General features: G+C 46.8%; 2 protein-coding genes across 3 annotated transcripts; one reads left to right on the top strand and one right to left on the bottom strand.

Moving 5' to 3' along the window:
• Positions 1 to 882: 882 nt before the first annotated feature.
• POLR3GL (RNA polymerase III subunit GL) lies at positions 883 to 10,508 on the bottom strand. Of its 2 annotated transcripts, XM_063104616.1 has the most exons (9): positions 10,483 to 10,508; positions 8,824 to 8,948; positions 3,858 to 4,025; positions 3,392 to 3,521; positions 2,377 to 2,445; positions 1,972 to 2,028; positions 1,675 to 1,748; positions 1,432 to 1,545; positions 883 to 1,132 (listed from the first exon to the last, which is right to left on the bottom strand). In XM_063104616.1, exons 3-9 carry the CDS (start codon positions 3,981 to 3,983, stop codon positions 1,046 to 1,048), a joined length of 657 nt encoding a protein of 218 aa, XP_062960686.1. In that variant the 5' UTR covers positions 3,984 to 4,025; positions 8,824 to 8,948; positions 10,483 to 10,508; the 3' UTR covers positions 883 to 1,045. The 2 variants fall into 2 exon arrangements, with proteins under 2 accessions (XP_062960686.1, XP_062960687.1); XM_063104617.1 differs by lacking the exons at positions 3,858 to 4,025; positions 10,483 to 10,508 and having other exon boundaries at positions 8,824 to 8,926.
• A 1,382-nt stretch (positions 10,509 to 11,890) lies between these two features.
• On the top strand, positions 11,891 to 13,381 carry ANKRD34A (ankyrin repeat domain 34A). The gene has a single exon (XM_063103678.1). The coding sequence runs from the start codon at positions 11,891 to 11,893 to the stop codon at positions 13,379 to 13,381; it is 1,491 nt and encodes a 496-aa protein (XP_062959748.1).
• The last annotated feature ends 1,630 nt before the right edge of the window (positions 13,382 to 15,011 follow it).

The following is a 15,011-nucleotide window of genomic DNA, read 5'->3' as shown; positions in this document are numbered from 1 at the left end:
CAAAAAAGGGAGTGAGAAAGGCTAACTAAATTGCATAAAGGGAAGAACCAAAAGAGAAAGTGCAACTCAGCCACACACTGGCTTTTGCAAGTGGAGAACAGGATATTTAGGGGGTTCCCTCTGCAGATATACCTTTCAAAGTGGGGTCTCTACGGCCTGGAAGAAGACTATGTTTGCTGAATAAGAGTCAGCTCCTCCTCCTTATTCCCTCCCTGCAACTGGCTTTTTTGACTCTCCCCACAAAAACAGTTGCAAGCATTCTTTGTAAATAAGGACAAGACCAAGGTCAAGTGTGGGAAAGAGAGGGCCTGTGCCCTTGTGAACGTGTGTGAACAGAGACAATCATGTCCCTATAGCATGAAGACCAGAGGCTCAGTAGCCATCTAGTCTGTCTACAACTCACTCTGCACAGCCCAGAAGATGAGTTCCTGAATATTCCCTGACTGGGCTAGATTGTGAGTATGTGTCCCACCATGGGTGTGGGTGGGAAGGAACAAAAGACAAGAATGCTGTAACCTCCAGTGTGTCACACCGGACTCCAACAGGTAAGAGGCGAATGGCTCAGCTAGGCATCCCCTTCATTCCTCCAGCCTTCTCCCACCAGGCCCCACCCTGGACAGAGATACTGATAAAAACACTTTATTTAAAAATATAAAACTGGCCTCATTCCTCCTAACTGCTCCCGCCCCCAATTATCTCCACAAAGCGCTATAAAAATTGGTTAGAGGTACGTACGTGTACAGCTGTTTCAGCACTAACACCCCTTGTTCTTCTTTTGACTCTCCTTTCTCCCTTCGTACAATTAAGACATTTGTCCTTTGACCTTTCCCCAAGATATCACAGGTATTACAAAGATTGAAGGAAGGGAAAAGTAGAATAGAATGTTGTCATCATTCTGTATTCCTATCTCTAGGAACCAAACAGCTTATTTGGACTCTGACCAAATGTTTCAGTTGTCCACAAAACCAAATGATAGGGACAGTTACTCTCTGTATCTTAAAGCAAGAAAGATATGAGGGTTTGGAGTGTTGTTTAGGATCCTTCTTCAGTATATAGCCTCATCCATATTGTCATCACTGTCACCCCCAAAGTCCTCTCCATTGTCAAAATATGACATGATGTAATCAGTTTCCTGAAATGGAAGAAAAAAAGAAATGTCAGACATCCTTTTGGCATTCCCCTTCCTCTCTGTATACTAGGCCCCTTCTCTCCCAATTATACAATCCAGACCTGGGACACCCTTTTCAGCTGTAGTTCATTTTTGAGAAGAACCTGGAGTCAGACAAAGTGGAAGGAAGCCCCTACCCTTTGGGGGCACCATCTCCTTTGGCCCTCCAACCCGGAGGAGAATATCCCTGGTGTAAAGAGTTGAGATCCCTGGAGCTTATGAAGAGAAGGGAGGGGACTGAGGTGGCAGGAGGTTCCCTTTACCTCTTCATGTTCTTCTTCATCATACTCCTCTTCTTCTTCCTCTTCCTTCTCTTCTTCTTCTTCTTTCTCCTCATTTTCCTCTGAAGACACTTCTTCCTCCTTCTTCTCCAGGGTCTCATGTAAAGATGCGCAGGAAAAGAAACTCAGACTCAGCTCATGGAAGGGAAAAATTGAGGCACACATGGCCAAGGGAGAGGGAATGGATTGGGGGCCAGGAAGTCTCTAGGCACACTTCCTCCTCACCTCTAGTTTCTGAATTGTTTCCTCCTTATCTTCTGTGGTCTTAGGGGGCCTCTTGGGGAGTAGAATGGTGGTCCCTGGTTGGGGAATCAAAAGGTGAACCATTGGAAAGCAAATCTCCTTGCTAGCTTTCTACCCCACCCTCCTGCAGAGAACATGTCACTCTGCTGCCCTCACGTGGCCACCACGGCATCCAGCAACAACACTTGGGGGATTGGGCAGGAATTTGGAGGGCAGGCAAGACCCCTCCAGCTGATGAATGAAACTTCTCTTCTCCCGCCTTTTCCAGTATACACTCACGCTCTTTCTGTAGCTTCCGCACTCGGATCTTTAGCTCCCGAGGTAGGCGCCGCCAATCTGAGAATAGTGGGAATGTGCACATCAATAGGACCCTGCCTGGGGTCTCCTATGAATGATGACTGATTATAAAGGAGAGGTGAGGGTTGTAAGGAGAGGAAGGAAGAAGTTAGGTCAAAGTTGCTGGGAACAAAACCAACAAAACATGGCTTGGATGCCTCCCAAGGAGTGGGGGTTATTTAATAGATTTTTCAGGGAGAGTCTGAGAGTGCTTTAGAACACAACTAAGGCTCTGATTTGCAGACAATGAATGGGGAAGGGGTTGGGGACAGTGTGGATTATGGTGGTGGCTTGAGGCATCTCAAGCATTTCAAAGAAGGGCAGTCAATGAAAGGGCCCATCACCTACCAGGGTTCCAATCGATGGCATTGTCAATCGGCCCTGACATCTGGTATTTGTCTGAGTAACGCTCCACATCTGAGGGATCAGAGGTCAAGGGTCAAAGTTTTATCCTTTCAGAGCTCTAAAACAGGGTTGTTCCTGAGGGTCCAGCCCTCTCAGTACTCAGGTATTATCTTTCCCCTCACGCCAGAGCCCACAGGGTCAGATTCAGTGAGAATCTCATCACTCTTCTAACCTGCCCCTTTGCCACCCAAAATTAAGATAATTATTTTCTCCCTTAGCTCAAAGGTATGGCATGAGATGCAGTGAAAAATATACTAGGGAACAAAAACCCAGGGTTTCAGTCTTCTCTTTTCTCTTTGTTAATGGGGTTAACTTAGGAAGGTCTTTCATCTCTCTGAGCCTCAGCTTCCAAAGGTACAGCAGAAATCACTGGTTGTTAATATACTGAAATACTGTACTTCCACAATAGTTGGTAAATATCCACTGTCCCAAGCCTCCCAAGAGCACTCCTTTCTCCAGTCCCTCCTGGTTTCCCTGACCTCCTCATAACCTACTAACCAAAGGGTTAAACTTTACTTAGGTGGAGTTCTCAGAGACCCAGCTCCAGCCCCCTTCTGATTGTTTAGTGCCTGTAATATACAGATTGTTAAAATTTTTGATACATCTCCTCATTTATATATGCGGAATGGGATCTTAATACTTAATCTTCCACTGTCCCAAGACTATTGTAAGACTCAAAACAAATCATGAGGCTGGCTGGTTAGCTCACTTGGTTAGAGCATGGTGCTAATAATACCAAGTTCAAGGGTTTGGATCCCCTTAATGGCCAGTGCAAAACCCCCCACAAATAACAAACAAAACAAACAATGAATACTGTAATGCATTTCAGATGCAGGAGTACTTATACCTCCCCACCCAGACAGTGTGCTTCCTGTGCCTCTCCAGTCCCCAGTGGTGCTGAGTACAGGGCACTGCCCATGGAAAGCACTCAGAACATGATGCTAGCATTCCAACTGACCTCTCTTAGGAACGGCTGGTCGGATGAAGTAGGGAAGCTGCCTCATGGCACCTCGTAGCTCCTGCTTCAGTGCCAAGACATATTCCCCTTCCTCTCCTGAGGGCAGAGGCACTGGGCGGAACTCCAAGGGCTAGAGAGGCAGGGGCAGTGGTCAGTTCGGGGAGAAAATGCTGAAGTACAAATCTAGGAGTGCTTCTCCTCCTAATTTAATCCAGTGTTCCCACCGAGCAGAGGGCCAAAAGAGAATGGGGGGAGCGGAACAGCATTTTGAAAACTAGGGAGCTGGGAATAAGATAATTAAGAGTAGCCATTTCTTTGTCTAGGAAACATTCCTTGTGAGTTAGGAGTATAGAGACAGGGAGGGGCAAGACGAGGATGGTTTTATGAGGGCCCAGGAGGAATCCAGGATCATACACAGTTGGCCAGGGGTACATGGGAGTCTTGGGAAGAGAGGGGAAACACTCACAGGGAAGAGTGGAGAAGGCTGCAGGGTGGGTGGGGGCAAAGCATCCCCCTTCCCAATGCCCACAGCCTCCATGTTGAAAGTCAACTGGCCCCGGCCACGACCCCGGCCCCCACCCCGGCTGGCCATGGTAGAGGGGGCCTGGGTATTCAAAGATCCAGTGAGAAAAACCTGATAAAGACAAAAACAAAGAGAAAAAGAAGCATAGTAGAATGTACAAGGAGGTACAAGACACTCAGTCTTCTCTCCTGGGACTTGAAAAGACAATGTCATTCAACAAATTTTGGCTGAGAAGGTACAGTGCCAGGCAGGGTATTTCTGAAAATATAAATATGGATGAGACACAGTCTTAATAGGACACATAATTACAACACAGTATAACTGCAGCACAAAGGAGAAAGTGATTAGACCCTTGGATAAAACTTCCTTACATCTCTAAGACAACTGATGTTTATCACTATCTGCATTTCTACATATAACCTTTGAATTGTTTTTCTCCCTAGCCTTCCAAACCCATCCAGGCCCCAATTTAATCCAATATAATGCATTTCAGCAAAAACATTTACTAAGTATCTAAGATGAAAGAGGTAGTATGCCAGGCACTGTGGGAGCACAGGGATGAGTCACCAATCTCATTGTCCAGAGAGACATTACAATCAAATTGACCTTTTTAAACGCCACTTGGAAGCACAGAATCTAAGAATTGGAAGAACCCTTAGAAATCATCTAGTCCAAAACCCCTTCCAGTGCAGGACTCTACTCTGTAAATTGTTATTTAGCTTCTGGTGGCATTTTCCTAAAGAGAGGGTGTCTATTCTCTCCCAAGGCAGCCCATTCCAATATGATCAGCTCTGATGAATGGAAGGTTCTTCCTTCCACTGAACTGAACTCTGCCTCTTGTCGCCAATCCTGAGGAGCCGGTGAGAGGCAGCTAGGATGGGATATAAAATCACCAAACAGAAGTGAAACTTGAGGGCTGGCTGATTAGCTCCATTGGTTAGAACACAGTGTTGTCAGATCAAGGTCAAGGGTCCAGATCTCCTTACTGGCCAGCCACCAAGAAAACCAAAAATGAAACTTGAAAGAAATGATATCCCAATGACATCCCAGTGGCAATGAGCACACCTAGCACCCAGATCTGGATTTCTAATACCATTTCCCAATAAAAGCAACCAGGATTCCTTGGAGAAATGGCTAATTCTAGAACTGGGCAGGAAATATACAAGATGAGCCTGAAACATTTTGAGGGGCCAAAAAGTGAGTGCTCAAAACAACAACCACACTCGTATATTGATGGGGTTATGTCAAAGAGGCATAAGAGCCAACTGAAAGAGCTCCTAGTGGCCAAAGCTGGAACAATTTGAGCAACAAAATAAACTAATACTGGATTATAACCCCAAAGTATAAAATAAGCATCCATAAGTTCACAGTGATATAAATAAATGACTGAATATGAGGGTACTTCAAAAAATTCATGGAAAGATTGTGGTGATCTGAACCCTTGACCTAGGCATGATATCTTTTAATCCTACTTTTCCAAGAACTTTTTGAAGTACCCTCCTACATGGAGGAGAAAAGAAATATCTTTTATGCAGAATTACAAATAAATTATGTACATATTCCATTCTAAAAGTGGGGAGAGCATAACTACCTACTCTTTAAGTGTGGACTATATGTAGGGAATTTTGTCCAAAACAATTTTGGAAAGCAGGGGGGAATAACTTTACAGTGGAGACACTGGACAAATACTACTTCAGCCAGGTGACCAAGGTCAATATCAACAGTCATAAGTCATACTGACAGTGCATGCCCTTAATACAATGTGATGAAATGGTACTTCACCTCTCTGATCATCCTCCCAAAACCCCATAACCCAGTCTAATCATGAGAAAAGCATCAGACAAATTCCAACAGAGGGGCATCCTACAATATACCTGACTAGTACTCCTCGAAACTGTCAAGATCATGAAAAAGAGGAAAGTCTGAGAAACTGCCATAGTCAAGAGGAGTCTAAGGAGACATGACAGCTAAATATAATATGGTATCATGGATGGGATCCTGGTACCAAAAAAGAGCTTTAGGTAAAAACTAAAGAAATCTGAATCAAATATGGACCTTAGTTAATAATAATGTATTGATATTGGTTCATTAATTGTAACAAATGTACTATACTAATATATGTGTTAATAATAGGGGAAACTGCGTGCCAGGGACATATGGGAACTCTCAGTACTATCTGCTCAGTTTTCTGTAAATCTAAAACTGTTCTAAAAAATAACTCTATCAGTTAAATAAAAAAGAAAGAAACAAGTAACAATTCAAAATTCACAAAAGATTAGTTGGTAAAAAAATTTTTTTTAAAAATATTATGTAGGAGGTAATCTACTTTGTCAAACACACACACACGAGTTAAAAAGTTGTTCATGAAGGATATACACCAAAAATTAACAACTGGATAATTTGAGGTGCTGGATTTTCTTTGAGGATTTTTTTTTTTTTTGGTTTTGATTATGTGTATTTTAAGTTTTGTTTTGTTTTTTCCATATTGCTTTTATAATAAGAAAAAAATTACTAATTAAAAAATTTAAAATATAGTAATAGAATAGTAGATGAGATTAATAATCTGTAGCAGGAAGGAGAGGGTAGAAAGATGTGCATCCGAAGAATCTGGAAAGTTTCAAGCCCAACTGCCAATGAAAATGTGAGGAAACAGTGGCTGTTGGTGAAGAGATTAAATTGTGATCTGTTTGAAAAGAACACATGAGAGGAGAGAAGATGTCTCATGGAGACTAGAGAAAGGGTAAGAATTTTTCACCATGTCTTCAGCCCCTTTTAAGAGAAAGAACACTCTAACTAGCTGGTTTAGGTATCTTTCCACTTGACAGATACAATTCTAGCAGTGAAGATGGGAGCTGTTTTGATTGCAAAGCAGTGAGTCAAGAAAAGTCCCTGAGCTTTGAAATTAGACAAATCTAACTCCATTTCCACATAGTAAACAAGCAACCTCCAAGGATACAGGGAAAAAGAAGACAAAATTTTATTTAATCCAGGCAACAAACTGGTGGTTAGGAAACTATAAACCATCCATCTATCCCACTCAGCTCAAGAATCTACAATGAGTCTCTGATATTGAAGACTGTGATTGAGTCTAAATTCTTGAGGATAATTAAGGTCTCCCATAACCTGGTCTCAATCTGCTCCTCCTTAACATCAGCCTTCCCCGATATTCACCCCTGCACTCTATTTTCCCCAGACAACAACATCTTATATGCACAATACTCATTTCTAATTATGCATACCTGTGTATTGTGGTGGAAGTTACTAAGAAGCAGGTTTCAACAAAACATACGGAAAATCACTAACATCAAATTAAGGAAGGCAGTACTTATAGTGGTTAACAACATGGATTTGAATCCTAGTTTCGTCATTTCCTAACAACTTAAACTTCGACGACTTATTATCTCTAAACACATTTTCTCATCTGTAAAATGGGAATAATGATAATAATACTACCTGCCAAGAAAATCATGACTTCAAATAACATTTAAAGGCAGAAAAATGTTCACAGTATAAGGTAGAGTGGAGAAACATGACATAAAATTGTACTTATTATATGACTCTATTTATGTATGAGATACACACTTGTAAATATATGTATGTACACACAGAGAAAAAACTGAAAAGATACATATCAAAATATTAGTAATAGTTATCACTATACATTATGGTCTTAAATAGGCATTTTTCTTTATATTTTTATGTTTCCAAATTTTCCAGAATAAATGTATATTACTTCTATAATCAGAAACAAAAGGGATGGTTTCCTTTTAAGAATGCTAGGACAGATCTCCCTCTTTTATAATGGATGTGTGGAATGCATTTGGTTGAGCTATATATTTCTTATTTAGAATATTTGTTAAATATTGACTGAAGAACAAATATCCCAAAACAGAATGACCTGCAAAGAAAGATAAGGAGTTTTCTTACTAAAGATGTTTACATAGAAGCCGGGTAACAATTTACTACATAGGGTTTACCAAAGGAAGGATGCATGGCTAGAGTAGAGAATTCACTATAATCCCCATTGTCTAGCATTGTGTCTGGCATATAGTAAGTGCTCAATGAATATTTACTGAATGAATGAATAAATAAATACATGATTTCTACAGGCCCTTCCAAACTTGAGATCTTCTGATTCATAAAGCCTCCCCTCACCATTCAGTTCTCTTTGCTTTCTCCCTTCCCTGTTCTGGACTAGCAATTATGAAACACTAATATTATGAACCAATACTTTAAAGGCTCCTAATTATATACTATTTGTTTTTTATTGATCCCTAATTATTTTAGGAGTTTAAATTCTGTCTCCTCAACAAGTGTGCTAGTTCCTGGAAATCAATTCCACTCAAATAACGCTCATTACGTACTATGTATTCATTACTAGAACTTGCCCTACAAAACCGTATGTTCTAAGAAAGAGAACAGAAACATTAAAAGACAGAGCGCGCACTAAGTGTTCTAGTAGAGGTCTGCATAAAATGCTATCATGGTGGGGTTTGGGGGGGGGGAACAATTAACTTTGTAAGAAAGGCAGTCCAGGAAAGCTACAGGTAGGAGGTAATATTCCAGCTGAGTCTTGATAGATCACAGGAGCTTGTCAGGCTCTTAGGGGATAGTATTAATAGATTCGAAGAAGGTTGATGCCATAGCAAAGAGTCAGAGGTATAAGACTGAGTCTTTCTCATTTTCTCATCTAATATGTCTCCCCGACGCGTGATAAACAAAACAAAACAAAACAAAACTACAGTTCTCTGGTATACAGTAAATATAGCAATAGGAGCCCTAGGGAGCCAGAAAGGAGCTGATCCAACAGGCTGACAGAAAGCGTTGTCTATCTCGCAGCCTGAACCGGATGACCTAGTTCGGGAAGTGTGGGACTGAACCAGGTCAGAGACATCAGTTCGAGCCTTACCTGCTGCCCTTCCCCCACGCGAAGCCCACGCCGCGGCCAACTTGAAATTTGCTTGTCTTCCTCAAACCGGTGGCGTTGTAGACCCGCCTCCCAGAGCTTCCCATTGGTGGGTTCTCCGGGCCAATCTAGGAGAAGCGGAGGAGGGAGGTCCGCCCAGTTGAAGCCGGGGAGGACAAGGAGGGAGGAAGGGAACCAGCCCGAACTGAGGCTTGGGAAGCGGGGTGCAGAGAGAGATGGGGTTGCAGAATCACCTCATTTCCGACCTCACCCCAGATGGAGGAGCTCCTGGTTAGAGAGAGTTCACAAAGAACCTGACATTCAGATCTCATCGACGGACTCTGTTTAGGGAGCCCCACAGAGAGGCCAAAAGAAGAGCTCCCCTATAGAGAAATGAATCCCTATGAAACCTGCTCTTCTGGCTTCACAGTTTGGCTTCGACTCCATTATTCCAACCTTCTCTTGAAATCCTACACTGCCTTCCTCCAGCACTACCAATGGATACTTCTTTTCTAAAAATGTTTTTCTGTGGGTTGTTGTCATGTCTATGAGAAGGTGGGAAGAGGGATTGGGGAAGGAAGAACTGGGGATCAGAGAACTAGGGTTGGGAAGACAGGGCAGGAGCCTAGTGTTTTCTGTACTTTCCATTGCCTCCCAGCTCCTCCAAGCCCCGTGGTAAAGGGGTGCAGAGTGGAAGGAGTCGTCCTACTTTCACAGAAAGCAGGAATAGTGGGAAAGAGTTCAGAATAGAGGTGAAATCTAGGAGTGAGTCAAGAAGAATATCCCAGATGTCAAAAAAAATGGCCTCTAGATTGGGAGACTGTAGGTGAAGAGGCAAGTGCTCAGTCTTTGGAGTAGGACAGAAACATAGCTATGAAGCTTTGGAGAACTCATTTAATCTTACTAAGTCTCAGTTTCCTCATCTGTAACAAGAAGAAAATAGTTCCTATTTTATAGAGTTGTGAGGATTGGAGGATGTATGTAAAGCACTTGTCACATAGTTGGCATCCAAGAAATGGTAACTAGTAAAAATGGGCAGCAGCTTCCCTGCAAATATTTCTCTCTCCCCCTTCCCTAGGAATAATATTTTTAGTATTTTATGTCTAGGGGCCTCCAGCTTCTGAACTATCTCAGGACTGTAGGTGAGCTTTCCAAATCCTTTGAAGTTTTCTTCATCCCCCACTTCCCTTGGTGCCTTCCAGTTGGACACACACTCATTCCTAAAATATGTAGATGAAAGCTATGGTAACCGTGGAGACAGGGCAGGTGGGGAGGAGAGGCAGAGACTTGAGAGAGACCAATAGCAACAGATAGGAAGAAACAAGAAGACGTAAGGAGCAATTCGGATAGAGACCTTCAAGCAAGATGGAAAAATAAAATAATAAGTCTAAGCAAGACAGAATAAAGACATGCAATGACAGTGGGTGTGTTACAAGGTCCGCTCTTTTCCTTGCCTCTTTCCTATCTCCCTCCCCCCAAGAATAGAGGAAGGAGGCGTCTGGGAATGCCCCTTGCCCAATCTAAACATGTCCCCGGAGGCTGGCCGGTTAGCTTACTTGGTTAGATCGCAGCCTTATAACACCAAATCACGGTTCCGTTCCCCGTACCCGCCAGCCACGCCTCTTTCCCCCAAATGCCCCCGGATATCCACTTTTCTCATACTTATCTGGGAGGTCTATGTAAGGGAGCTGAGTTCCAAGTTTCTCTGTGGTGTATGTTTTATTTTGGGAGAAGTGGGGTGGGGATGTATACTTTGTCTGACTCCTAACTGGACCGTGCTCTCTCTGACAAACTACAGGAAGGCAACCAGACCTCCTGCCTCTCTATGAACAGTATGGACGCCGCTGTGGATCCCAGTCGCCTCTCTATACCCCTCTGCACAGTGTGCCATGTGCCGTGTGTGGCAGGTCAGGTCTGGAGAGCAGGAGCGCATAAACACACCAAGTGCGGAGAATGGAGATCTGCTGAAGCTCACCAAAGAATCCAGATGGTCCCTGTCTGGGTCGAGTAGGAGTCCCCTAAGGAACACTTATACGTGTCGGGGCTCAGGGGAGCTCGGCTAAGATAGGGAAGTCAGATTTGGAGCCTCTAGGTTTTTCAGGGTTTGTGTGTGCATGGGTGGTGGGGAGCGGTTTGGTGCTCGACGCCCCAACCCGCAGAGACTCGACTATAAATAGCACAGCAGAGCTCCGCCTCCCCCCCCCCCCCCCGCTTCTCTCCTTCCGAGCCGGCGCTGTGCCCGGGGCGCACCGGGAGGAGGGACCGGGATCCGGTGCCGGGGCGTAGATACTGACACCAAGGGAATCTGGGTTCCCCTCCTCACGCCATGTGGGCCCCCGGAAACCCGGCTCCGCCACCCCGACTGCCCCGTGGCCCCGGCCTCAATCCTGGCCAGCCGGAGATTCTGCGGACATTCAGGTATCTATTTGGGTGCATAGCCTGGGAGAGGAAAGAGCCAAGAGTGATGGGGAACATAAAAGGGGCAAAAGAAACCTCCAATTCTCCCTCCACCCGTTTTAGGTCCCAAATGCAAGCTGCTTCCCTCCCCCCACTCAATTTTTGGGGCTGTGGCAACCTAAAAGAGGTTAAGAATGGGAATATGTATGAGAATGTATGGATGCATGGTACGTGTGGGTGGCGTTCAGCATCCTAGAAAGGAGGATTCCAAGTGTGGATAAGAAAAGGGAGATGCTGGAAAGGTCCGATAAGCCGCAGGGTGAGGATAGGGGTGCGGGTATTCCTGCGCGTGCACGTACGTATTTGCACGCACACTCGTCCTTCAGTGCGGGTGCACCCTTCCCACCTCCTCAGTCATGCGCTGGGGGAAGGGGCGGCTCAAAGGCATGAGTTAGAGAAAGGACTGTGTGCTGTGAAGCTCTCCTCCCCACGCCGCGTCCCTCCATAGGTGCCTCAGTTTCCCTGCTGAATCTGTCAATAAGATCTCTCTCTCGCAGGGATCGGCTTCGCCACTGAGACCTCAGGCCTCTGCCAGCCACCACCCACACACCCCTAGCCATCTTCGGCAGGTTCTATTCCCGGTTGCACCAGTGCCGTCGCCCCAGCCTCAGCTATGCTGCACACCGAGGGCCACGCTCTTCTTCGGGCCGTGGGTCAGGGTAAGCTACGCTTGGCCCGTTTGCTTCTTGAGGGAGGCGCCTACGTGAATGAGGGTGATGCCCAAGGGGAGACTGCACTAATGGCGGCCTGTCGGGCCCGCTACGACGACCCTCAGAACAAGGCACGCATGATACGCTACCTACTCGAGCAAGGCGCCGACCCCAACATCGCAGACCGCCTAGGGCGCACGGCGCTCATGCACGCTTGCGCCGGGGGTGGGGGCGCCGCGGTGGCCTCGCTGCTCCTTGCTCACGGCGCAGACCCCTCGGTCCGAGATCACGCTGGCGCCTCGGCGCTTGTCCATGCCCTGGACCGCGGGGACCGCGAGACCCTTGCCACTCTGCTGGACGCCTGCAAGGCCAAGGGCACGGAGGTCATCATCATCACCACTGATACCTCACCCTCGGGCACCAAGAAGACCCGGCAGTATCTCAATTCCCCACCGTCCCCGGGGGTAGAGGACCCTGCTCCCGCTCCTCCTAGCCCTGGGGTCTGCACATCGCCTTCGGAAATTCAACTGCAGACTGCAGGAGGAGGAGGGCGGGGGTTGTTATCTCCTCGCGCCCAGGAAGAAGAAGAGAAGCGGGACGTATTTGAATTTCCTCTTCCTAAGGCCCCTGAAGACCCCTCTCCTTCTGAGCCGCTCCCCAAACCACCTCGTCACCCCCCAAAACCACTCAAAAGACTCAACTCCGAGCCCTGGGGCCTAGTGGCCCCTCCTCAGCCGGTTCCGCCCGCCGAAGGGAGGCCGGGGATCGAGCGCTTGACAGCCGAATTCAACGGCCTGTCCCTGACCGGTCGACCCCGTCTTTCTCGACGTCACAGCACTGAAGGCCCAGAGGGCCCGCCCCCATGGGCGGAGAAAGTGACGGGCGGGGGTCCCCTCTCTCGCCGAAACACAGCGCCAGAGGCTCAGGAATCTGGTCCCCCTTCAGGGCTGAGACAGAAACTGAGCCGCATGGAGCCGGTGGAGCTCGATAACCCCGGACATCTTTGCCCTGACTCGCCAGAGTCCAGCCGCCTGTCCCTGGAACGCCGCCGATACAGCGCCTCCCCGCTGACCCTCCCTCCAGCCGGCTCAGCTCCCTCTCCTCGCCAGTCCCAGGAGAGTCTGCCCGGGGCCGTATCTCCGCTGAGCGGACGGAGGCGGAGTCCGGGGCTGCTGGAGCGGAGGGGCTCGGGGACGTTGCTACTGGACCACATCTCGCAAACGCGGCCAGGTTTCCTGCCCCCGCTCAATGTCAGTCCCCACCCTCCCATCCCCGACATTCGCCCTCAACCCGGAGGTCGGGCACCTTCGCTGCCTGCCCCTCCGCATGCCGGGACGCCAGGCTCTCCCAGGACCAAGCGCAAGCTGGTGAGACGTCACTCCATGCAGACTGAGCAGATACGCCTGCTAGGGGGCTTCCAGAGTCTAGGCGGGCCAGGGGAGCCAGGGCGCTGAGAGGAATGAAAGGAGCCAAGGAGGGTGGAGAGATGAGGACCTTGATGGGACACGTGGAAGAACCAGCTCACACACACACCACGGACATAGGGGTCTCCTGCATGTGTTCATGGGCACGGTGCACTCACATATGAGTAAACGTGTCCACAAGCACAACACTCTTATTAGCAAGGAAGGATAAGTACTCTAGTTACTGGGTATATAGACACATGCATTCGTGCCCTAGTCATTTCACATGCATGTGGGATTACCTGTGAACCCACAGGCACAGCACACCAATTGAACACACAGAGCCACTTGTGCTAGGGTCCCAAACTCACTTGCATTTTCAGAAGCAGTAGGGAACCCGCTACTTAAGGTGGTCTCCGATATCTCTGCCCTCCTGCAGAAGCAATCCATTGCTTTCCATGTATGCCCTGCAACACAGCCTATCATGATTTTGCACACTCTACCCTCTTCATGAATATCCCACCCCATTCTGCAGGCCTTGTTTCTTTCTCCAGGCCTGGCTCCTTGTTCACACTCTGCTTCCAGCCTCAACCACTTTTCAGGATATTTTCTTCACTTTTCTTTTTTCTTTTTTCTTTTTTTTTAAAGATGACCGGTAAGGGGACCTTAACCCTTGACTTGGTGATGTCAGCACCACGCTCTCCCAAGTGAGCTAACCGGCCATCCCTATATAGGGATCCGAACCCGTGGCCTTGGTGTTATCAGCACCACACTTTCCCAAATGAGCCACGGGCCGGCCCTCTTCTTCACTCTTCTTGGGGGTTCCTGCAGCAACCTCCAGCCTCTGATCTGCTGCTGCCTTTCCTGCTCCCAGCTTCACTTCTCAACTTCCTGCTTTTTTTTCCCACCCTGTTCTCCCAACCACTACAACAGGCTGTCTCATTTTCCCAGGGGGTGGGTCATGGGCTCTAAGCTGCTCTTCTGTCTGTCCGAGCTTATGAACATCCCCACAGGTAGAAGTGGGGAGTAACCCTAAATCACTCCTCTCTCCACTTGACATATCAAATAAATGTGTTCAGAAGTCTCTGTTTTGTCACTTCTGCCTGAAGGTGTGGGGTGTGGGGAATGAGGAATGGGGAAGGAGGGTAACACTAACTTATAGCTACAGTGATCCAGGGGTTATTTAGAGGTGCCAGCCACCTTCTTTCCAGGAGACTAACTGACCAACTGTGGTTGTAGAAGAAAAGGCCAGTGTCCTGGTGTCCTGAAGGGTTTAAGGCATTTGACAGGCTTTCATTTCCTTTCAGTTTCCCCTATGACCATCCTTAAATTCTTTAAGATTCCTACAAAGAGTTCCTTCCTCCACCATCAGCAGATATATCCCAGTAGATAAACTCCTTCTTTCAAGCTTCCTATTTCTTGACCATTCACAGTTTTTACTCAGGGTCTAATTTTCATTTCACCAGGTGTGGTTCATCCACTTTCTTCTACTTCTGCCCTCTATTTCCCTATCCTTAATTTCTGAGCCACTGTAGGAGAGATTGGGATGGGTGTGCTGGGAGTTAGTACAACCTCACCTAAGTAAAAATGGCACGATTATCAACTGACAAAGTGTGTGTAGTGTTTGTGTGCATGTGTGTTTGTGTGTGCAAGTAATCAGAGGAAACCAGCCTGACAGGTT

Source organism: Cynocephalus volans, chromosome 8 (assembly GCF_027409185.1).
Source record: "Cynocephalus volans isolate mCynVol1 chromosome 8, mCynVol1.pri, whole genome shotgun sequence".
NCBI lineage: Eukaryota > Metazoa > Chordata > Mammalia > Dermoptera > Cynocephalidae > Cynocephalus > Cynocephalus volans.
The sequence above is the reverse complement of the archived record's forward strand: the minus strand, read 5'-3'. Positions and strand labels throughout refer to the sequence as shown.